The 26396-nt window shown below is 32.9% G+C and overlaps 2 protein-coding genes across 7 annotated transcripts in view; both read left to right on the forward strand.

Annotated features, from left to right (window-relative positions):
* Positions 1-2818: 2818 nt before the first annotated feature.
* On the forward strand, positions 2819-4173 carry LOC115883947 (CDGSH iron-sulfur domain-containing protein 2 homolog). The gene is made up of 3 exons (XM_030902373.1): positions 2819-3233; positions 3416-3627; positions 3881-4173. The coding sequence occupies exons 1-3, from the start codon at positions 3137-3139 to the stop codon at positions 3965-3967; spliced, it is 396 nt and encodes a 131-aa protein (XP_030758233.1). The 5' UTR covers positions 2819-3136; the 3' UTR covers positions 3968-4173.
* A 1026-nt stretch (positions 4174-5199) lies between these two features.
* LOC115883879 (exchange factor for Arf-6) overlaps positions 5200-26396 on the forward strand; it is a 140802-nt gene continuing 119605 nt past the window's right edge. For all 6 annotated transcript variants that reach the window (XR_004050463.1, XM_030902297.1, XM_030902300.1 and 3 more), the window contains exon 1: positions 5200-5432. Coding sequence is in view for 5 of the 6 variants with exons in the window: in XM_030902297.1 (XP_030758157.1) it covers positions 5298-5432 (135 nt within the window). In the remaining variant the exon portion in view is untranslated. The remainder of the gene's footprint in view (positions 5433-26396) is intronic.

Consider the following 26396-nt stretch of genomic DNA (forward strand, 5'->3'; position numbering starts at 1 on the left):
TATTGTCAACTAGAGAGCTACTGGTGTTCTGGTGTTTCCCCATTCTCCACACAAAATCTGCATTTGCCGCTGTTTCTTAGTTTCAATCGACTGAGATGTTTGTTGAGGTGTCCTGTTAAAAAAACCGTAACAATTCAAAAATTAAAGAAAAAAAAGTTAGTATGGTGTACTTATGGAAGAAACTCAATCATATTAAAGCCTAATTAACATGCAACTCTGTCTAAAGAAGAAAACAATGGACCAATGAGTACTACCAGTAATAACTTATGTATGCGAAACCTCTAGACAATTAAAACGGATATTAAAGAATGGAACGAAGGAAGTTCCTTATTAAACAATGGAACGAAATATGCCGGGAATAACCAAGAAAGACCGTAAAAGAATAGAGTGGATAAGACAAAAGGAGCTAGGTAATAGATGTCATCAACAGAATCAAATCCCTCAAGTAGGCAGGACGCCTGGCAAGAAGAACGGACAACAGATGGACCAAAAAATTTACAGCATGGTATTCACGCGGAATTAAGAGACCTAGAAGAAGACCGAACCTGAGATGGGACAATAATGGGTCTTTAGGAAAAGGAAATTAGCAGTGATAACTTGGGCCCGCATTGCCAACAATAGACAACAATGGGCCCATCTACAAAGAGTATCTAATCTTCCTCTTCCTCTTCCTCTTCCTCTTCCTCTTCCTCTTCCTCTTCCTCTTCCTCTTCCTCTTCCTCTTCCTCTTCCTCTTCCTCTTCCTCTTCCTCTTCCTCTTCCTCTTCCTCTTCCTCTTCCTCTTCCTCTTCCTCTTCCTCTTCCTCTTCCTCTTCCTCTTCCTCTTCCTCTTCCTCTTCTCTTCCTCTTCCTCTTCTCTTCCTCTTCACTCTTCCTCTCCCTCCTCTCCTCTCCTCTCCCTCTCCTCTCCCTCTCCTCTCCCTCTCCCTCTCCCTCTCCCTGCCCTCTCCCTCTCCCTCCTCCCCTCTCCCCTCTCCCTCTCCCTCTCCTCTCCCTCTCCTCCTCCTCTCCCTCTCCCTCTCCTCTCCCTCTCCTCCCTCTCTCCTCTCCTCTCCCTCTCCCTCCCTCTCCTCTCCCTCTCCCTCTCCCTCTCCTCTCCCTCTCCCTCTCCCTCTCCCTCTCCCTCTCCTCTCCCTCTCCCTCTCCCTCTCCTCTCCTCTCCCTCTCCTCTCCCTCTCCCTCTCCCTCTCCCTCTCCCTCTCCCTCTTCCTCTTCCTCTTCCTCTTCCTCTTCCTCTTCCTCTACCTCTACCTCTTCCTCTTCCTCTTCCTCTTCCTCTTCCTCTATACAATATACCTACTATTTAAGTATATAATATATATGTAGAACTGCTGATTTTCTTCATAAAAAAATATTTACATTTTAGTTTTTAGTCATCTATACTTATTAGGGTGGGTCAAAAAAATCTACTATTTTTTTCACTTCAAGTGTCTATTTCAGAGTATACAGTGAAAAAAAATATAGTCGATTTTTTTGAACCACCCTACTGTAGAAAATTTCATTTTTTCTACCTCTTGCACACTGACTACACAGTACGCATACAAATAGCCCATAATAGATTCCACATGTCTAGTAAGACCTATTCATATAATGAAAGGACATGGGCAAGTCTAACCAGGTATTCCGAGGAACTATAAATATTCTGGGGAAAAACCTGTTTTAGATTGGTTATTCTGACAATTAAATTACCTAGTCAATGAAATAAATACGGATAAAATACTACCTCGTTAGGTTGAATCATTTACTTTTGACAAATCATGCAGTCAGATTCTAGATTCTAGTATTTAGATATGAATCACTGAATCAAAGTAATATTTATCATGCATCGGATATTCATTAATATTAATAAATGTTTTGAGCGCATAATTTTTAATTGTTTAAATCGTTTTTTTAACTGTCAATAGGTAGCGCATTAAGTGATTTAAAAAAAACTGTTATACAGGGTCCGACAAGAGTGCGTCGGAGATCTGTAGCTCCTAGAATAAAAAACTTGGGAATTTTGTTTTGGTTTGGTTTGGTGCAAACCTGAAGTATGTACGAGGATGAATTTCAGGAAAATATTTTCACTTCTGTAGGGTGGCTCAAAAAAGTGTGAGTGGATCGGGATGATTTTTTTTAAATGGCTTCTTTTTAGACATACGTTTTTTCAACCTTAAAAAAATTAATACAAATACAAGAACTGTCGTGAAACCAAAATTATATTAGGTATTATATACCCCCCCCCAGTATATTATTTTTTTATTAGATTGGGAATTAAAAAATGAACATATTTTGTATTTAAAGTATTTCAAAATTTGTAATGGTTTCGCAGATACAGCCATTATTATATCATATGGCTCTTTCAACGGTAACATACGAGAGAAAAATCATTAGGCGGCTTTGATAAAAATTTGCTGTGGAAAATGCCATATGAAATATAAAACTACCGAACGCTGTAGATCTTTGGTCTATTATTTGTAATATTAATAGAAACTTATAAAATGTTATTACAAAATTAAAGAGCATATACCGCACGATCGAAAAAACGGCGTCTGCGATATTGGCTATGAAATGAATTACCCCGTCATTTTATATGTAAAATTATATGAGGAATATCATCGATCGTCATTTCTAAGCCAACTGAACTCACAGCACCAGCAATATTATAAGTTAGTATTACGGTTGGTCTTCATTCTATGATTTATCACAAATTGAATTTGCTGGAGTAAATCAGATCACCCTATATAATATGCGTTTCAAATTAGACATGAAATAGAAATGAGTGTAGGCAACCAGAAAAACACCTAAAATGACTTTTCATTTTTTGGCGGCCTGTTTAATCAAAACAGTTCGAGATTGAACAAATCCATTTAATAACGAATTAATTACATCACAGTACGCAAATAAAAATAAGATAACAGATCGTATTCTGTTAGAAGATTGTGATACGGACCGATGGAATTGTAAGAGCGTGAAGATCGCGTTTCAAGGTAAAAAGAGCAAAAAGTGGCACGATTTGGCCGATTGCCCGTGTGCAGTGGTTTTTTCGTTGTCCCCGGTCAGCTGTTCGAATTATTTGGTGCTTCCTACTTAAAAAATCCCGAAAATTTACGTTTATTTGGATAGTTTTTGTTAATTGAGAGGATATTACATAAACATGCAGTCGGTAGCGCATTTAGTTAAAGTCTCCGTGCCCGGATATTTATCAGAACTCCCCATACCAGACACTTTTGGAGGATGGTTTAGGTTAGGATGTAAGTAATCATTTTTTTTAATAATTTTTTATTTAAAAACATGCTATAAATACATTAAACACATACGCACTCATTACGCCTTGAACTATTTCAGTTTCTGATATAAACAATCCACATTCAAAATCATTTCTTATCTATCTATCATGGATGGATATAAGTATTTAACAATTCTTCTCTTTTAGTTAAAGATTGGCTAGCTTTAGTTCCACCAACTGCTCTAGCTGCTGGTGTAGGATATACCGTATACAGGGCGTACTGTCCAAAGGCCAGAGTAGCATGCTCAGGCAGAACGAACAAGATTGTTCAGTTGAGCAACCCGAAAGTTGTGGATACGATCGATGTAGAGGATATATCTGAAAAAGCAGCTTTTTGCCGGTGCTGGAAAAGTAAAAATGTAAGAATATTAATATATTATCCTCAAAAAATCATTTATTACAGTTGAGGGTTGGAACCTTTGATGTTACAACATCAAAATTAAACACTAATTTGCTACAATACACCAAAACACTTTACTTTTGGTGAATTAGTGTTTTATTTTGAAAAAATCATTTGTCCTGTTGTTTTTTTACTTTATACAGGGTGGTCTGAATACAGATAATTGAGTTTAATTTGTTTTGTTGTTGATTGTTTGTTTTTTGAATTTATAGTGGCCTTACTGTGATGGATCTCACGCCAATCATAACAAAGAAACCGGTGACAATATTGGTCCTGTCATTGTGAAGAAGAACAAGTGAAGATCTGTGATGTCACAAGAATATTATGTATAGTAGAATGGATTATGAATACTTGGTGAAATTGTCGATTTAACTGTATTTTTCTCTTTTATTTACAACTTTTAGTGGGCTATTAAACAACATAACAATTTATAATAGGATGGAAAAACAAATATTTTGTTCCTTTTTTTTTAACTAATCATTAAATGATGTTGTTGAATTAAGTATTTGTGTATTTCTGTTTTTTTTTGCGCTTCCTAGAAATAAAATGTTATTTTGATAGATAGATAATTTTATACAGGGTTATTCACCTCATTTGACAGGGAGTATTGTAGCCAGACAAAGATTTTTAGAAATTGTGACTGATGGGATCGTTGGAGGACTACTAAAGCTACAATTTAAAATTATTTTTAAAAGGTACAGAATGTCCCAAATAAATAAAAAATATCAAAGTTGTAGTTTTTTAAATTGAATACCCTGTATATTATTACATTTTTAGTTTCTATGATTAAAATAAAGGTAAATTTGATTAAGGTTTATAGCACTTCAAACTTACCATTTTTGAAATATTTACGATTTTGTGAAAATGCAGTAAAAATTTTAATGCTTTATTTTTCTAGGAGTATTTATGTTTTTAAAACCAAATAATTGTACTGAAGATTTTCTATTTACTTAAATTTTGTATTGCGATAATAAAAATAATACTACCTTACACAGAGTGTCCGAAAATTTATGTTAAATAATTACTAGCTTTTAAAGCCTAGAGACGCCTAGAGAAATGAAGAATTAAAACTGTTACTGGATTTTCACAAAATCGTAAATAGGTATTTTAAAAACGGTAAGACTAAAGTGCGGTAAACCTTAATCAAATTTACCTTTATTTTAATCGTAAAAACTAAAAATGTAATAATATACAGGGTGTTCTATTAAAAAAAACAAATTGTAGGTTCAGTAGTCCTCTAACGATCCCATCACTCACACTTAAATCCAATCATTTGGCTACATTACTCCGTGTCGAATGAGATGAATAACCCTGTATATTTATTTGGAAGAGAGTTTAAAAAGTGTATAACTGATAACTAACTACAATTTGACAATAAAAAACTAACTAGCTAAATATGATATTTTAAAACTAATTATTAATGCGGTCTCACAAAATTGCACGGCCTGAATACGGTCCTGCAGCGACACGAGCGCCACTAGCTCCACCCCGATCCATCCAAAGTCCGATCGGTGCTGCCCTCTAGCGTCAATCCGCCCGCTCTACTCAGTTACGGTCGAGGTTATGTAGAGTGTGTAAGTGCTGTGCAGAAAGTGGGCGAAATAAAACCAAAATCGATGGTATTCGGCGATGGCCGAGGAGTTGTTAGTAGTGCTGAATAGAAATGAAAGTTCGGGCTTTGGATTTTCACTGCTGGGCAAACCCGGATTACCTCCCATCATCTACAACATCCTAGACGATTCTCCGGCGGCCGAGAGCGGAGAGGTACGTACCAACTGTTTTTTATACCGAATTCACCATCACCACCCAATAAAACAACCTAATTTTAATTCTTATACTGTATTTTATTTATTAAAACCACAGAAAAACGAATATTCTATAGATTTATCGAGAGTCTATGGAGGAACGTCGAAAACAATTGAGTGTTTTGATGAAATTTTTGGCGTTTGACACCGCATAAACATTGCAGTGTACACCGTTAGATTTAGCTGTTTTTATCGATGTTTTTTCGTGGTTCTAATGTGCTGAGACCGCTGTATCGAATGGGCTTGCACATTTCGATGAAAAATCGGTATAACTTTCGCCAGTTGTTTGAAACGGTTTCGGAAAAAAAGCCGTATGGCCGTGCGGAATGCAGTTTTACCATCGCACAACTTTCTTGCCCGAGACCAGTATCATAACGGGTTACATAGTAGGTACTTGCGTTAATGAAATAAATATGGACAGAAACAGAAATGGTACGTATTACATGTCCTTGTCGCAATAAACATTCTTCTGTATGGCCCTGTTTCATTTTATGTAATCGACAAGTAAAGTGATCAAAAAACCGTTTTAACATTATAGTTATTGCGGTTTTATTCGTTCTTAATTAACCACAGCACAAAATTTCGCGGAATTTCAACCAATATACAGGGTGTTTCAAAAAGCACGTGTCGTCTCTCGTCGGGAGATTCCTCACGTAAAAATAAGATTTATTTTTCATATCAACATAGGTCCGGTTCTGCTTTGTTTCGTAGCTACAGGAGGTTCCAGTTTTTTTAATTTATTATAATTTTCTCTCAAGTGCTTTTAGCGATTCGAATTAAATTTGAGGGCAAAAGTTACTATAAGACTAAAAAAGAGTCGATAGATTCACCAGGGACGTGCATATGGGTTATTACTGGAACATTTAAAAAAAATAATATGTGCGCCACTGAGTTTTTTTCTCTTTTGTTAGCAAAGTTGTGTGGGCCGTTTAATGCCGATTAAAAGTTTCCTCTTGATATTTTGTCGATATCGGTCTCCTTGATGAGATAAACGCAATTTTATTAACTTGCTTTAATCCAAGTCCAATAGCAACCTTTAAAATTTTCTATTGTCAATATCTACAATTATTTTTTTTAATTTGCTGTTGATAGCAAAAGTGACATAAATTTTAATAATAAATTAGGATAAATATATAATGTATTAATTTTATTGTGTCAAGATACAACTTTTAATCGGCATTAAACGGTCTATACAATTTTGCTAACAGGACAGAGAAAATCCGTGGCGCACATGTTTATTTTTGAACAAAATATTCCAGAGATAACCCATATGCACGTCCCTGGTGAATCTATCGACACTTTTTTAGCATTAAAATTTGTAGCACTTACTTATAACTTTTACCCTCAAAATTTAATTCGAATTGTTAAAAGAATTTGGGAGGCACGTATAGCCGCCCATACTAAAATATGTTAATAAAAAGTTGGTAGGCAGTTCTTTTAGTTTCAATTACCTCAAAAACTGCGACTTTGACTGATTTTGATGTTATTACAAATTTTGTTGCAAATATTATTCCAAATCTTAAATTGAAAACTGCGTTTCGCTAGCTACTGTAATTTTGGAGCTACGATTTTTTTAAATTTTTACCCCCCTCCCATACCCCCTTACCAACCCCCCACCCCCACCAAAAACTAATGGCCAGATTCTCGGGTGCCACAGTATTTTTGTGTCAAATTTGGTTAAAATCGGTTTAGCGGTTTTTGAGTTATTGTGTTACAGACAGACACCATGAAAATATTTTGTATTTAGGTCATTTATGACCCAAATAAAACTCATTTTGAGTGAAATTAAAAAAACTTTTTTTTGTCGATCTTAATAGCCTACCGTACCTGTTGGTATGGTCGGCTAAAAAGACTTTTAACACCCTGTAGCTCAGGAAACAAAGCAGAAACGGACCTAGGTATACTAATATGAAAAATAAATCTTATTTTACGCGAGGAATCTCCCCACGAGAGATGACACATGTTTTCTGATTCACCCTGTATTTGTTAAATCTGTCATGGCAGTAAACACTACAGACACCAAGGGAATTATTTATAGATTTTCTTCAAAATTACCTCTTAGTCATAATTTCAACATGTTCCTTGTTCTTTACATACATAGCATAAACAGCAAAATTACTGTTTGCCCTAATGGTTTTTTAATAATATTTTCAAGTACATGGTGCACAAAATGCATTCGGTTTTAATATTCACTATTGTTGAAACGTTTAGAATGGAACTTGTAAGTTTTTTACGTTGTTTTATCTCGAGAATTCTTGTGGGGCTGTTTTGCATTTTTATGAGACAATTGTTATTGAAATAGTTTTTGCCGGCTGTAAATAAAATTACATCGAAGTTGTTTTCTATTTTTGTTGAATATTCATATTGTGAAGTGTGTTGTTAATAGCTAACATTGTTATACAATATGATATAAAAAACGACGTCATGGTAGCCATAGAGAAACATCTTTACTGTGCTGGATGGAGGGAGTAAATGCTATCCAAATGTAGAGGGTGGACACATTTGAATTTGATTTGAAATTTTGTGGATTTGTCAGTCTTTATTGAGCATATTTTATGTTATTTATTATTTATTCTACAACTGGTAGTTGTTTATTTAGAGGTTGTAAATCTAGAAGGATTTTTTTTTGTGGCAGAATTTAATTTAACAGTGACACTATAGCGAGTTATCGAAAAAGACTGTAAAATAGTTGATTGTGTGTGTAGCGTGCGGTAGATCTCAAAATCGAGGGAAATAATGGAGTAACTTTTCACTAAGTGACTACATAATAATATACATACAGTGCCGGCCAAAAGTGGCGAAACTTTTAAATTTTACAATGCATTCCACAAATACATTTGCTATTGATACGCCAAGTATACGAATGTTTATAGATTTTGATAATACCCAAGTAGCTCAACCTAAGACGTTTATGGATGTAAAGCACCAGATGGCGGGGCGTATTTCACAGTCTTTTACTACAGAAAAATATTTTTTGTTACTCTGAATTTTGAAACGACCAATAAAAACAGAGAAAATAAAAATCGATAATTTTCGGACTGTGCCAATTGGTTACTAATCGACCAGATACTTTTTGTCTATTAGATATGCTATAAAAACTGGTAATTATACAATTCGACCATTGTAAATACCCGACAAATTCCGCAAGGCCGACGAGGCCGATGCTTTTCACTGATAAGAAAAAAAAATGTTTGTTTAGATAATTTTCGACATATTTTTTCTTTCTGAATGCACATTTTTAAAGTATTTTATATTCTTTGTCCGCTTGATCTATTATACTGGTTGCACGTATCGAGGTTCTGTTTCTTCTAGTTTTAAAAAATGTTCTTATTTCTTTGTAGTTGTAGTGGTTGTAGTGTAAAATTAGATTAATATTATTAAGTTTAATTATAATGTTTAGTGTAGAATACCAGAAATAGTTTAGTAGTGTTTTTATAGTTTATTATTTTGCAGTTAAGTAGTAGGTGAAGGGATAATTTGGTTATTTTTTCTTTTTGTTTGATTAATTAGTGTTCGATAATTTTTTCAGTGTAGTAGGGGTTGAAGTAGTGAAGAAGTAGTTGTGTAGTGTTTGTATAAGAGATTATATTAGTTTATTTTGTAGATGAGTAGTAGGTGAAGGTATTTGGGTATTTTTTCTTTTTGTTTTTCTTCTAATTGTAGTAATTCTATTAAGTATTGTGATAGATACACTATATCTCTTCCTTCAACTTCGTTAAAAAGTGCGTTATCATATAATTTTGGTTTTCTGGTAGTAGAATATACGAAAAAAAAATCTGATGAAATTTATTTTAAATTAAATTAATCGAGTTTTATTAATCAAATTAATCTAGTCAAATAATAATAATAGTTAGTTTCTAAATACTATACAGGGTGAGTTTCCTACGATGTTCTCTATGGGTATCTCGGAAACTACTGGAGATAGAGAGTCGGTTAAATGGAGAAAATTGCCTCTAATTCCATTATAATCTACCGTATGATCGAATAAAAACGGCGTCAACGATGGCTATGAAATGAAGATCGCTGTCATTTTATACCTATGTAAAATTATATGGGAAATATCATCGATCGTCATTTCATAGCCATCGCTGAAGCCGTTTTTATTCGATCATACGGTATTTTAGACAAAAAGTTTTCAGATAAAAGTTGTAGATTATCACATACCTAATGAGTTTGTGTTTTCTGTTTTTTTTCTAAAACCTGTAATTTTTGACATATGACACAAACATTATGTTTTTTTTTAAATTGAAACCATAGTTGGCCATGACTTCATAAAAAGCGCCATTTTTTAAGCTTTTCAGCGATATAGGTATAATATGTTTTTTTTTCGGAAAATTACAAGTTATAGCCAATTCTTTTCTTTCTTGGCTAATTTCCATACCAATAATACCATGCCAATTAGTTGGCATCAAAAATGTAAAAAGTTTCATGTTTTCAAAAAAATATCATAAAATTCGTAAAGCACTCAATTTAGAATAAAATAATCTAAGAATGAAATGATTCTTTTAAAAACCTGCATTAAATCAAATTAAAATAGGTATGTAGCTTTTTTAAAATATTAATTAACAACAATTAGCATTATCATAAATTATAAATAATGTACCAACATATCGAAATTATGAAAGAAATCATTATTTCGATATGTTGTACGGTTGTATGTTAATACGGTTTAGAATTCTTAAAATAACAGCCAAAAATAATCCACAATTTACAATAAAATAAAAGTTTCGTTTAAATTTCTTAATCAGCTGATCACTATTAAAGTTCGCAGAAACCCTGGGCTATATTATTACATTACTCTGAGGAAAATAATCGATATTTTTGACTCCGCCCCGAAAGGTTCACGATTTGTCCTCCAGTTGGCAGCACATTTTGTCTAGTCGGTTGGGCAACTTTAAGAATATATAAACAAGGATAATACTTAATAAAAAAGAAAAATAATAAATATTTTAACACATCATTTTTAGAAAGAATTTGCTGATAAGCAAAATTGTTTATTTTTATGGGGACATAAATGAAGAAACTTTTGGCTATAACTCTGTAATTTTTCGAAGAAAACATATTATAGCTTATATCGCTGAAAAGCTTAAAAAATGGCGCTTTTTATGAAGTCATGGCCAACTATGGTTTCCATTTAAAAAAACATATGTTTGTGTCATATGTCAAAAATGACAGGCTTTAGAAGAAAACGAAGGGCACAGTCTCATTAAGGATGTGATTATCTACAACTTTTATCTGAAAACTTTTTGTCTAAAACAGCTTATAATGGAGTTAGGGACAATTTTTAAAATAGCCGAAATTTGTTTTTTTCGAAATATCTAGCAAGCCATGAACTTTTTCAAAAATCTGAAAGGCGCATATTTATGACCCCACAAAACTGCAATTCTTTCCCCATTTAACCGACTCTCTATCTCCAGTAGTTTCCGAGATACCCATAGAGAACATCGTAGGAAACTCACCCTGTATATATTTTTTGCATTTTTGCTTTTATTTTCTACTTGTCAAAAATTAAATGTCAAAGAATTTAGATACGTCAATTTGACCAACAATTGAATTTTACAAGTGCTGTTAAGTGACCCGATTTGTTGGGAGGTTTTATGTTCGGTAATTCCTCTTTCAAATTTATTATTTATGGTTGTCTTGTACCAAAAGAAAATTAATATTTCTTAGTAAGTTTATGTGAAGGAACCGTTATTTATGTATTATAGGAAATTAGTAGATAATTGTCCTTTAGATTACTCAATTTCCATAGAAATAGGTCAGATTTTCCGCAGTTGTATTCCCAATTATGTAGGGATGTCCAGAATGTATCGATAATTTTTGTTACAGTTAATTGTATCGATGTTTTTAGTTTACAACCTTACTCATCATACAGTCTCAGGACCAGTATCTGAGACGGTTTTACATAGGTTAGTTCTGCATCTCCGATATCAGTCGTACCAAGGTTTATGTCACGAATGGTTGTCGTCTCGACGCGCTTAGTTAGGAGGTGTTTTGGTGTTTCCCTATTTTCTTCACAGATTCTGCATTTGCCGTTGTTTCTTAGCTTCATTTTATTGAGATGTTCATTGAGGATACTGTCTCCTGTTAAAAACACCGTGAAAATCCGAAGATTTTCATAAATAATATAAATCGAATGTTCTTATTTCTCGGTCGTAAGTTGTAAGAAATTTTTACAAGTTTTTGATGATCAACTTTTTCTTATGATAATAAGTTTTATAAATAAATAATTTTATTATAACACTTCTACAGGGTGGTCCGAACTGTGTTCCGGAAACTTCGGCAACTTTCCGGTATTCCGGAAGCATCACATTGTTTCTTATTTGTAGGTAGGGGGTGCCACCTACATGTGTTTTAACTGTATTGAAGAGTAATAACCTTTCATCCGTACCTGTATAAAACTACTGAGTAAGTAAATATACATTTCCGTGATTTTTTACGTAAAAAATGTCTCTTGGTAAAAATTGCTACGAGCAACCGTTCTCAAGATATTTTGAATAGAATTAGCCAATACATGTCATTACTGACAAAAAAAAAACATGTTGAGTAGATAGTTATTTGACTGAAATGATAAATTTGGGAAGTTTTTATTTTTTTTAAATTAATCATAATTTTTGCTTCGAAAAAATAAAGATAAAACAGTTTCTGTTGAAGTTTTAGGACAAAAATATTTCGAATTTATGATTTCACTCTAATAACTATTTAGTCAACATGTTTAATTTATGACAATAATGACAGGTATTGATATATTTCGGTTCCAAATATCTCGAGAACCATTACTCCTAGCTCCTAGCGATTTTTACCAAGAGACCTTGTTTTACGTAAAAAACGTCGCAAATATAAATTTTTTTGCTCAGTAGTTTTATACAGAAACGGACGAAAAGTTATTATTCTTCAAACCAGTTAAAAAAATATGTAAGTGGCACCCTCTACAAGTAGGAGCCATATTGACACCAGAATTAAATTTCTCTTGTCAAAAAACTCCCAAATACCAATTTTCATCCAAATATTGACGTTACTTAAGAAATTATTTGGAAAAAATCGAAATAAAAATGGAACTTCTACACCCTGTATCTCCGAAACTAAGTATTTTAGATTTTAGAACATAGTTACTTATTTTTATCTGCAGAATATGCTGCTGAAGTTTCCGGAACACAGTTAGGACCACCCTGTATATCGATATTAAAAGATCGATAAAGATCAACATCTTTAAATTATCTTGACCTAGTTTGTTCCCGTTTCGGGTGTTAAAATGACCCATCTATGTTTTAAAGCTATATCAAAGTAATTTCCATTTTAGGACAAGATAATTCCAGTTATCCTTCGATGATATATGATGCTCTGTCATCTTTAAAATTGTCTTAAGAATAGCAGGACTCGAAAATACCATGAATATTTCTACAATATGATCGAAAAAAAAGTTGTGTCAGCTGTAAAATGAAGATTGCTGTCATTTTATTTGTTAAATTATATGGGGAATGTCATTGATGTTTATTTCCAAGCCATTTTTTGAAGTGAAACTTCTTTACGCGCGCTGGGGATAAAAATTCAAGGCCGTGACACACGAGCTAGCGAGATGAAAAGTGGTAAGGATCGCTCGATCGCGCAAACATCAATAAAACATTTGATTTAAAGCTAAGAAAATCATTATAATAAACTTGATACTGTACAGGGCGGGTCAAATTCGACGCTTTTAAATGGAAACACCCTTTTCTATAGGAGATAGACGAAAACTAATATCGGTGTCTGGAGCTCAATTTTCATCAAAAACATGATGGTGAAAACCCCACATCAATATCTGTTACCGTTTCGGAGATAGGGGGTGTCTTTCAAAAATGTGCATTTTTAACAAATCGCTGTAACTTTTTTGCTATGGAAAATTTTGTATTTCTATGAAAACATTTCCAAAGCACCTTTTTACGTAGAATTTAATAGTTTAAGTATAATTATTTTTAAATTAATAATTTAAGTGTTATCAACAGAAAAAATGATTTTTTATTTGGGACACCCTCTATATTTTTAATTAACTGAAAAGAATTTAAAATTACCTTTCCAAAAATATAGCACACTTGATATTTTGTTATAATTCCCTTCGAAATACAGAATTTTTAAAAGTTTGCCACTTTTAACTAGTAGGCTTTGGACCCCTTATTGATGATATGCCCTTAATAGAACTCGAAAACATATTTTTCAGCAAGACGACGCACCGCCTCTGAACGCTGAAGTTATCAGCAAATTTTTGCAGCCAATTTCAAAAATAATTGAATAGCTAACCAAGATCCCAGCCGTTGGCCGTCGAGGCCGCCTGACTTAGTGCCCATGAATCTAATCCTATAGATATATTTGCGGAAGAATAAAGGTTCCTTATTCTTCCGTATAATCTAGACAAGAATTAGAAATACTTAGCAGTTGTGAGAAGGTATCTTTCACCCCCACTGAGATGAATTCCGCGAGAAATGTTCAAAAACTGCCCCGTCTGTCCATTACAGAAGACGGTCGATATGTCGAACATCTGTAGCAAAATCTCATGTCTTGGTTTGCTATTTATTTTTATTGTTATTAGATATAGTTTAAATGTGTTGATGTTGGTTAAATATATTTTTAATTGTTAAAATTAAATATTATTTTCGTTTTAATTGATGCTCACTGCTAGAATTTTTTTGCATTACAGCCGGTGCCGTTCAAAGCCTACTTATTTAAAGCGGGCGAATTTTTATATACTCTATATCTCGAAGAGGAATCGAGCAAAATATCAAGTGTGTTATATTTTTGGAAAGGTAATTTTAAATTATTTTCAATAAATTAAAAATATACAGGGTGTCCCATATAAAAAATCAAATTTTCTGTTGATAATTCTTAAATTATTAATTTAAAAAAATTATACTTAAACCATTAAATTCTACGTAAAAAGGTGCTTTGGAAATGTTTTCATAAAAATACAAAATTTTCCATAGCAAAAAAGTTACAGCGATTTGTTAAAAATGCACATTTTTGAAAGACACCCCGTAACTCCGAAACGGTAACGGATATCGATATGCGGTTTTCACCATCATGTTTTTGATAAAAATTGAGCTCCAGACACCGATATTAGTTTTTGTCTATCTCCTATAGAAAAGGGTGTTTCCATTTAAAAGCGTCGAATTTGACCCACCCTGTACAGATTACAGAAATAAATTGAAAATAATAGTTGTTAATTTTACGTATTAATTCTGTTTTAATAAAAAAAATACTTATATCTCATTAAAAGAATTTTTTATCATTTAATGGATAAATTTAGAAACTTTAGAAGACCATTTTTTCTCATTAAGTTATAGTTTCATCAGCGGATCACAGATGTATTCATCCTTGCCATTAAAATGCATGAGTTCGTCCAGAAAATTCAGACAAATTTTAATTTCAGATAAGGCCTAAAGTTTGCAGGGATTCGTTAGGGGTAAATTTATAATTTTATTCATTTGAACAACGTTTTTTGTTATACAGGCTCTTTCTGCGATCTTCGAGTTGAAATTAAAACCATATACTTCACTTAGGTCTACAGTCTTAGTTGTTGTAGTTGTGAAAAAAACTTCTAAGTTAGAAATGATCTCTATAGTTTTTTGCGCAGATCAAAATTAACTGAGATAGAGTGGCTAGAAGCTAGGAGATGATCGTAAAAAATTAAAAAAATATGTAAGTTGCTTAAAAATTCATTTTCCTGGACTAAAAAGGGAGACGTTATACTTTTCTTTCTCGATACAAAAGTAATAATAATTCATGGAGATTTAGCAATTTACATTAATTTATTTTAAGTAATTAGTATTCAATGTTTGTTCGATATATTTTCGTTATCTGTAATACGCAGGAATTTCGAGAATAAAATAAAACTTTTTCAAGGGATGTAATCGAAAAGTTAAATTAGTTTTTTAATGGATATTGGTATTTTCAGGATATTACCGTATAAAGAATGTTTTCAGATAAAAATGGAGCAGTAGGATTTTCTTCTAATTTGTAAATAACGTAATTTATAAAATTGCTTTTTAAATACAGGCGGAAAATACCTCATAATCGTGTTTCTGGTGTCGAAATATTTACGCTTATTTAAGACTCACTCTGTATATATCAGATAATATTCAAAAACCTTCCCAAATATTTTTAAAATTAATGACCAGTGTATGAATGTGTACTTTAAAAAATGTGGTTTTATATTTTTCGATTATTTTTTAAAAGCAAAAACAAAATGACAAAAATGGCTTTTTGATGAACTGCTGTGTTGTGTTGAATTTTCCGAACATGTAAAAGAATAATTACATTAAAAAATGTTGTTTGCCGTATGCGTGAACATGACCCGGCCATTACACACACGATGACAGAAAAATTGATGCTCTTTCGAGTAGAAAATATATCTATTTTTTGTGATTTATTTTTAAAACTCAAATTTAAAAAAAACTGTTGGACCTAATATTTGTATTTTTATTTTTTTATCAGTTTTTTTTTGCTAGTTTATGATGCAATTGAATAAAATACAATTTCCTGTTTCACAATGTACCGTTTGTGTCCGGGAAGGGTTCATAGTTTCATAGTTGTCGATTTTCAAAAGAAATCAGTACGTGTATATTATTTCGTATATTTTTCATTTTATTGATTTTACGGAAAGCATTGTTCATTAAAATGTTGTATCCTATGTTATAGGGCTTGTTTCTCTCTACAATTTCCTGTCTCACAATGTACCGTTTGTGTCCGGGAAGGGATTATAGTTTCATAGTTGTCGATTTTCGAAAGAAATCAGTACGTGTATATTATTTCGTATATTTTTCATTTTATCGACTTTATTTTTTATAAAATGTTGTATCCTATGTTATAGAGCTTGTTTTTCTCTACAATTTCCTGTCTCACAATGTACCGTTTGTGTCGGGGAAGGGATCATAGTTTCATAGTTGTCGATTTTCGAAAGAAATCAGTACATGTATATTATTTCGTATATTTTTCATTTTATTGATTTTATGGAAAGCACTGTTCATTAAAATGTTGTATCCTATGTTATAGGGCTTGTTTCTCTCTACAATTTTCTGTTTCACAATGTACCGTTTGTGTCGGGGAAGGGATCATAGTGTCATAGTTGTCGATTTTCGAAAGAAATCAGTACATGTATATTATTTCGTATATTTTTCATTTTATTGATTTTATATTCCTGTCTCACAATGTACCGTTTGTGTCGGGGAAGGGGTCATAGTTTCATAGTTGTCAGTTTTCCAAAGAAATCGGTACATGTATATTATTTCGTATATTTTTCATTTTATTGATTTTATGGAAAGCACTGTTCATTAAAATGTTGTATCCTATGTTATAGGGCTTGTTTCTCTCTACAATTTCCTGTCTCACAATGTACCTTTTGTGTCCGGTAAGGTTTCATAGTTTCATAGTTGTCGATTTTCGAAAGAAATCAGTACATGTATATTATTTCGTATATTTTTAATTTTATTGATTTTAACAATAATAAATACGTTTTGTCCGACCACTGGTGGTTATGTCCGACTACTGACATATTCATCCTATTCAAGCATAGACCATAATAGAATAGACACGGTAATCGAGAGCATTTAATGTCAAAGCGAGAGAGAGAATGGCATTATTGTAAAAATCCGTAACAGATCTGAGAGGATAACAAATCTTTTTACAAAAACATTTTGTCTTAAAAATTTATTTTAAACCTCAGTAATTTCACAGTCATCTCGAAAGCATTCCATATTATTTTTTCTTAAGAAAGATCGATAACATGTGGTACAAATACCACTTATATTTGCTTTTTTGCAGAATTTCGCGGAATTCCACATCGATTTCTAAATTTGGCCTGTTGTCGCTTGATCACTTCTGTGCCGATTTTATGATTGGCCTTAACTGTCTCAGGCTCTGAGGACATTCGACCATAAATAAGTTATTTGTTTAAGTATGTTTTCTTGTTCTTACTAGTTTATCGCTTGCATTAACCGTTGCATTTTATGATCCTTCGTTACTTGCATCGAGATCCACATTTTTTTAACCTAGATAATACTATTGTTATTTTTTATTACCTTCGCACTGTACAGGGTGGCTCGAATTCGACGCTCACCATTGGGATTTCGGAAACCGTAAGAGATACAGGATCGGTTAAATGGAGGCAAAGTTGCGCAATTTGATGCTCAATAAAATGCCGTATTGCATTTTGAAAAATTCCGAATACTTCCGAATATATTCGAAAAAAAAACGGAATTTTCAATTTTGTTTTCTATTGTTTCCTGGCTTTATTTATTAAGATAACTTAAAATAAAAAACGCATTTTCATGGCCACTTTTTCTGCTCTATAACTCTGTGTGATTAAATATTGACTTTGACATTTCGGCTTCTGGCGACCATCATCAACTTAATTTTGTTAAATATGGACCTGATTTTTTTTTCCAATTTAATTAAATCCTTTCATCACTCTTAAAACACTATATATAGTCACTTCGATATTTGCCGACGTTTCGTACAGAAAATTCCATCACCAGAATATTTTATGCAAAAAAAAATGCAATACATTTTATTGAGCATCAAATTGCACAACTCTGCCTCCATTTAACCGATCCTGTATCTATTACGGTTTCCGAAATCCCAATGATGAGCGTCGAATTCGAGCCACCCTGTACAGGGTGTCTCAGATTCGAGCCTCATCATTCGAGAAATACGTGAAAAACAATATGGCGTCGAAGAGAACAGTCACAGATTTAGAGAGTCCCTGACTATCTTTGGATAAAAAGATTAAGGAAGGAGTATAATGCTATTCATGGTAGACGGAGATGGAGCCCTAGGGTAGGGATCCTTGACAGTTCTGTTTGACGATTCATTTGACACATTTGAATTTGATTTGAAATTTTGTGGATTTGTCAGTCTGTACTGAGCTTATTTTATGTTATGTATTATTTATTCCATAACTGGTAATTGTTTCTTCTTCCTGTGCCTTGTGCTTAGCCGCACGTTGGCGATTGTCTGTACTCTTCATACAATGTGTAGACTGCGGTTTTCGGCTCTTCGAAATATGGTGGCTGCGTCGCTGATGTTACACCAATTCCGTATGTTTCTTAGCCAGGAATGTTGTTTTCTTCCTGGGCCTCGCCGTCCCTCTACTTTTCCTTGTAGAATCAGCTTAGGAATGTAATATTTGTCTCCTCTAAGGATATGGCCGAGGTATGAAACTTTTCCTTTCCGGTAATTGTTTAGAGGTAGTAAATCTAGAAGGAAATTGTGGCAGAACTTAAATTAACAGTGACACTGTTGCGATTTATCGAAAAAGACTGTAAAATAGTTGGTTGTGTAGCGTGCGGTAGATCTTGGTCAAAAATCGAGGGAAATAATGGAATAACTTTTCGCTAGTAAGCGACTATATAATATACATATGTGTAGTAAATAGTGATGGGAATACCGGTTCCACGTGAGTCGCGTTACAATAGCGACCGTTCCAGAAAAATACCGCGACAAAATACCGCGATTTTGTAACCGAGGTTCCGACTTTGAAAGTGTTGCGGTCCTCGGTAAAAATATATCTAACTTATCTATATCTGTAGATTAATGTAACTTTTATCCGCCACTCATTTTTCAAATATCGAGTTTACAATTGTGTATAGCCAATCTATCTCATTTTTAGAAAAATGATGACATTCCTTGTTATTTTTTTTTCTTTATCAATTTTCGTTTAAATAAAATGAACGGCTCATATTTATGTGTATTGGAATATAATATATTTAATGTTAAAATCAACAACAAAGTTCAAACCACTGTCAAAAAAATTGTTTATTGGTCTAACCTAACCTTAAAAATAGATATAAACAATAAAACTTATATAAGTTTTTTGTTAATTTATAAAAGCAAATAAAATAATTTTATTTTATTTTATTTGCTTTTGCGTTTCATCTTTCAAACAACAGTATTTTACACCATGCCTAGTACATACCAAAAATCGCTATTTCGAAAGTAACGTGGCGACGGGAGCACCAACGCCAATAGTAACCGACCAAATCGCGACAGGCAAAACCGAAACCCTAGAAGCGCTCCAGTGACGGCTGGAGCGAAGTAGGTCGCCGCCGAGGTCGAGCGTCGATGCCCAGTTACATGAGTTACATCAGTAACTTCTGTTCGCGACAGGGAACTACAACTCTAGGAGCGCGACGGCTGGAGCGAACACGTCCTGATCGAGATCGCGCGGCGCTACGAACATACCAGTACCAGATACTACTGTTGGCGACCGACGAAATCGCGACGGCTGGAGCTAAACACTTCGCTATGCGGTTACTACGGTTCGAGCTAACTTCAAGTGCGATTATAAATAATTTATTTGCAAATTATAAATAATTTATAATTTTGTCGTCATTATGTTCGTCATTCTTCAGTAACAGGTTCCTGATTCGTTGTGTAGCGCGACACGACGTTACAAAAAATACCGCTCCAAAATCGCGTTACTCAAATACCGACACATCACTAGTAGTAAACCGATCATTTATGAAATTCATCTAAAATTAACTAATTATATATTTTTTCTTGCATTTTTGCTTTTATTTACGACTTGTCAAATAATTTAGACATACGTCAATTTGACTTATCTACCTGCTTCAGTAGCGCATCGGATGTTTGTGTTAATAAATAATTATTATAACTTATACAGGATGAGTCTTAAATAAGTGCAAATATTTTCAGGGCTGGTAGACCTCGATAAAAGAAACATATTTTCTCTTTGCCATTTTTCCAAAATAACCGAGTTATTTAAGTTTGAAAATTAAAAAAAAATGATTTTTTTTGGAAAAATTTTGAGAGCCACATTTTAGTGCCGTAACCATAGAGTAAAGCTGTAACTATGGTAATATCAGAGAATAAGAATTTATACCGTGGGAAAATTTACGGTGAACAGGCAGTTCTAAAAAGTTTTCGAAAAATGTACAGAGAAATTGAAAAGAAAATGCACGATTTTCAACATCTTTTTTTTGCGAAAAAAACCTTATGGACGTGTTCCTGGGGTCGAAATATACCACCCCTGAAAATATTTGCACTTATTTAAGACTCACCCTGTATATTTTTATTAGAATTATATATTTTTATAATTTATAACAATTTCAATAACTACCAACATTTATTGACAAGGTAAAATAAAACAACAAATTATTGAGACTATCCCAGATCATATTTTTATACGTTTTGAATAGTTTTATTATTAATAAAAAAATCTTTTAAGTATTCTAGGAGAATTTTCGGCAAAAAATTGATTCGGTAATAATCGTAGTTGCCTTTTACCACGAACTACTTGTGTCGTTTGCCATAAAAACCTACACAATAGCCAAGAAAAGCCTGGTTAATAGTATATAATTATTTTGCCACAGTGTAGACACGCGACTGCTGATTGTTAGGCCGTGTTTACCAGCCGAGATTTAAACATAGATTTAGATTAATTTTATTGCCCTTTCTTTTAAGTGAGAAGTTTATTAAGTTTTTCAATATAATTAACCATAAAATCTATTAAATATCTCAAAGAAATACGTGAGCATAGAAGTCTCATATCAAATAAACTTTTAGTCGCGTGATTAAGCTTGACCAGCACAGCGTTGCCCACTTTTACGTATTTTCTTTTAATCAAAATATTTTAGGAAACAAAAATAAATTAATTATAAATATAAAAACAGTTATTATTTACATAAAAAAAACTCACCTCCTTAACAACACTTAAGGGACATAAAGGGCCATTACTACCGCTTTCCCGTTCAAATTAGCAAGGTTGCCACATGTTGTAAAATATAAGGATAAATAAGGATAAGTTGAATAATAGGCAATATAAAGCCGCGTCCAAGCTACTCGAACAAAATGTTCGCGAACATATATAATTAAACAGATACTAAGTGAAAATTGTGAGATAGGTAGATTTATAAATAATAAAGCCAACAAGTACAGCTAGCCTAGGCCTATTAAGGCGCGCGGAGCGCCGAACGGCTAGCTTCTACGCCAGAGCGTGCGTCTGCCTATGCTAGAGCGCGCGCGTTCTTTTTCCGACGGGTGTCGGTAAATCAAAAGGAGCGAACGGCGTGCATTCCGGCGGACATTGTACCGGCCACTTGGAAGGGTCTCATTTAATTTCGGGCGTCCATCTGTGATTTTTATTTTTTACCGAGTATTCGACAATGGGAGACGCAGTTATTGACTGGGATCGTGAAAAACATTTACAACTAATTTGTTTACACAAAGAAAAGATTTCATAATTTTAATTTTATTGTGGGTTGAGTGTGAATAGCTATGTAGCTAGACTTCGTCCATATAATTTCATTTTTGTTAATAAAGACCTTTATGATTATTTTTATTAAAAACCGGAATTATTATGGGATTCTGAAATTAAAAATTACTACTTAATAGGAAGTTTGACACCGGGAATGAAATTTTATCATTACATTTTTAGAAATAAATATACCGGGTGTTTCTGAAAAGTGGTTCACTTCTATAACTTTTTTAATTTTTTAGATAAAAAACGAGATTTGGTATGTTAGTATAGGACATAAATCAGGATTGATCGACGTTTTCATTTATTTTCGGTCACTACCTATTTCACCGTAAATGACACCAACTTTTGATTTAAATGGTACCCTCGGTATTTTTTTACCGTATATGATAGAAAATGACATTCTAAATAGAATGATATATTATATGTCAACTTTTGACATTTTTAATTAAAAAATGGCCATAAATAAACGTAACGACAATTTTACTCCAAATACCACGTATGTAGTACCAAATTAATCGTAAAAAATGCTTTTTCCAAATATGCTGAGCCAGCCTCGTACCATTTGAAAAAATTGAGTTATCATTAAAAATACGATTTGGGCATCTTTTAAGCGGCTATGAATGGATACGAAAAAAAATTACACGATCAAATATATGTTTCCAAAGTTCTTTGATTACAAATTAATAGTTTTAACTCAGTCTTGGCACTCTAGATTGAAATTTAAAATGCTATTTTTATTTAATTGGAATTGTCTATGGTATGTCATTCTATTCAGAATGTCATTTTTTATCAAATAAAGTAAAAAAGTACTTAGGATACAATCTAAAAATACAAAGTTGTAGTCATTTCCGGTGAAACAGGAAGCGACCGAAGGTAATTGAATACGTCAATCAATCCCGATTTATGTCATATACTAACAAACCAAATTTCATTGTATTATCTGGAAAGATAAAAAAGTATAAAAGGAGAGCCCCGGCCAAAAATTTGAGAAACACCTGGTAGAATCGACTGAAAATAAATACAGGTCTTAAAAATACACTATAACGAATAATCTACCAAAACACCCCTGTAACCCTCCGCCTACTAAATATTGATTCTTCAACGACAAAAGTTCTTAAACTGTTTACCGGTTAATTTATTTAATAAAATGCTTACACTCGAAATCCGGGCACTCTAAAAAACAGCGACTATCTAAACGCATCCTAGATCTATAGAGCAAACTGGTTGTGGCATTCTTCCCCGCACCTCAGTCTTCGGGACCGATGCGATGGGCTGTGCCGTCGTTTACGACCTGCTGCTACGAGTATATAGTGTGAATTATATATGTTCGCGAACGTTTTGTTCGAGTAGCTTGGACGCGGCTTAAGGATAACATTCAATTGGGCTAAACGTTGACAGACATCTGGCGTAAATTCGTTTTGGTTTTTGTGGTTATGTATAATTGTTTTGTTGTTGCAAAAAGCGCAGTGCGGTATTTTCCCTATGGAAGAAATTTTCTGTGAAAAATTAAGGTAAACCAGGCACTCGCAAGAATGTAATAGTGCTTGTTTTTAATTTTTGCAATATAATGAAGTTATAGCAAAAGTTAAGCGTGCAAGATAAAAAAAATATTAAGAAACCTAGTGACTATGAACTTATTAAACGTTTTGATATGCTTGAAGTAGCGGGTTTGAAAAAACGAATAACTCCCGTTGAAGTAAATTCGGACATACTTTATTTTGTCCACAATGAAGAACTTTATTAAAAAAAAAACATTACCAATAAGTAATCTTATGTTTATGAATGTTTTTTTTTAATTGTTTTGTACGCTTTAAAATGTTTACTATGTTTTCCCTTTTAATATTTAGAAGGTTATGTTGTTATTTTCTATAATTTTTAATAAATATACTAAAGAAGCATACTGTAATTTTAAGATATTGTGGATCAGCTTGAATATTGAGGTGATCCAATATTCTTAAAAGTTTTATTTGTTCTAACTTCCACCAACATTCTTCCTCACCTGTACAATAGAATAACTTTTACTGGCAACCCTTAGTAAATGTTACTTTCACTATAGTGAATGTTAGAAATTACTAGGAAAAGTCGACAAATCCTAGTGAATGTGACATTTCCTAGTGAATGTTAACAGTCACTGAATTTCCGACTTTCACTGTAACATATGCATAAGATTTTAGGAAAATCGCAAAAATAAGATAATTGTCTGTTTAATCAAATAAATTGGATACTTCTAGCGCAAATAAAAGTAGGAGAATTTTAACTAAATTCACTTCTTAATTGGTATTTATATATTTAGTAACGAATTATATGAGCAGAAGTATTAGATTTTCAACATTATTTCTACGATTCTAGGGAATTCTACGGGCCCAGAAAAATAAAACAGACCATTAAACTACCAATTTAATAGACATTTAACACGAAGTAAGACCGATTTATTATTTACCCTGCTCGTTCGACTTCAAATAGAGACGGTGTCGGCTTTTAGGATCATTCCGTCATCAATTAACAAGGTAATCAGATGAGAAAATTTGAACGGGCCTAAAAGACAGTAATTATCAATTAATTAAGGCCCGCACCCACGACCTTTCCGTACCAGGGGCGTCACAAAAGGGACGAAAAAAATAAAATTAATTAATATCTACTTAACCCTGTATATAATACTTCTGTAACCCTAATAGGCGGAAGTCAGTATTTTTCTTTTCTTCAACCTGAAGAATATATTCAAGTTATTGTTGTTTTCTTCCTGTTCAATTATTTTTGTCTGTACAGGGTGTCCCGCTAAGAATAGCTCTCGGCTAGGGAATGCAATCCCGCACCAAAATGTCAATTCCGCTACCCCGCGGGATTAAAACAATCAATCCCGCGGATTCGCATAATTGCGGAATTGTAAACAATAGTCATACATTGGGTCCTAAATGGTACAAAAGGCATTGTACATTTTGCATAGGCCCACAATATATTGATATAGCGTGTATCTTAAACTAGATGTACAGAAATTTGGACACGAGTTATACAGGGTGTTCAAAAATATATTTAATATTAAATACACTTAAATTTTATTATAATTTATCTACTTATTTTATAAATAAAAATATTATTCTGATTGAAGTTTTTTTTAACTTGTGTTATCTGCTTTTAGATACACTCTATATCAATAATTGTTTGGTATATGCAGAATGTACAAAGCTTTTTGTACCATTTAGGGCCATACGTATGACTAAAAATGCATATTTTTCGAAAAAACGTCGTATTTTCCTTAAAACAAAAAAATATAAAAAACCGATCAAATTGTTTTTTCACACCATAAAACACCCTGTATACGAGAATTTGCTAAATATATTTTCGAAAACTACACCAGCATCTTAATCACAATAGATTCATCTAAAACCTGGTCCAAACCGCATCCCAAAATCTTTTTTAGTTCAAGAGATATTCAACTTTAAATTTACCCTAAAATTTTGCTGTAGTATAGTATTATGGTATTCTGGTTCATTGTCGATTTTTTGAATAAAATAATAATTTTTATCTTATTTTTTATTAGAATGGTCAAAATCAAGAGGGCTAGTGATACCGTGTTAGAAAAATAAGTTAATTATATCTAGGCAAAATTTCTTAAAAATTCTATTTTGTTATTTTCCATAGCAGTTACGCCCTCTAGCGGCCGTCCTACAAACTTGAAAATAATTGCCAGCAATTTCTGATGGTCTCTTTAGTGATATATTTTTTAATTCTTGCTCTTTTGAGATTCCTCTTATTTTTAAACTTTTTTTATAACATATATTTTTTTCTTCGTATTTTAACGACGCCACTGTTTGTATTTACCCGCCCTCTAGTCACACTCTACCCAACCCTCGTCACGCTAGTTTGACGTCATTTCATATCCCAATGGATGTCAATGATGTTCCTTTTATCTTTATGTTTGCCCAAGAATATTGGCTGGACAATGAACTTACACAATATGTGTCCGACTCATTGTTTAATAAAAAAATAAAATAAAAGTGAGGTAAATTAAAAGCCATATACAGGGTGGTCCGGAAACTTCGGCAGCATAATCTGCAGATAAAAATAAGTAAAAAAGTTCGTATAAATGTATGTCTTAAAATGCTTAGTTTCGGAGATACAGGGTGAAGAAGTTTCATCTTTATTTCGATTTTTTTCAAATAATTTATAAAGTAACATCAATATTTGAATGAAAATTTCACACCTCTACTTTTCAACCAATAACATGCTTTAATGTTGACTAGTTACCATGGCAACTGAAAAAATTTCCGGAAATTTTTTCGAGGCCCCACGAAACTTTAATGGAAATTTTTTGACAGTTGAAAAGGTAAACATAAGATCTACAATCATAATGTGAATGAACTACAATGTCTATATATTGAAATATTTCCCATTTGAGGTTTAGCATTTGATGTAACTAAGGTTGGTAATATTTTTATTTAAAGGCAAATATGTTAGATATACCTACATAATATGAATTTCTTCGAAATGCCATGTCTTAAAAACTATCGTTCTGCCCCGCCTTTATGTTACACTAAAGCTGAGTTATTTTTCCTATTTAACGAAATATGATTGATATACACTTGATTTTGTTTTTCGGGTGTTATCTGGTTTCATATTTTCAATTTCTCTTTAATGACTTGTTGTTTTACTTTTCCAAATCGCGACATTTCGCTATAC

This window comes from Sitophilus oryzae, unplaced genomic scaffold, assembly GCF_002938485.1.
Source record: "Sitophilus oryzae breed Bouriz unplaced genomic scaffold, Soryzae_2.0 scaffold_2006_pilon_pilon, whole genome shotgun sequence".
In the NCBI taxonomy this organism is placed as follows: domain Eukaryota; kingdom Metazoa; phylum Arthropoda; class Insecta; order Coleoptera; family Curculionidae; genus Sitophilus; species Sitophilus oryzae.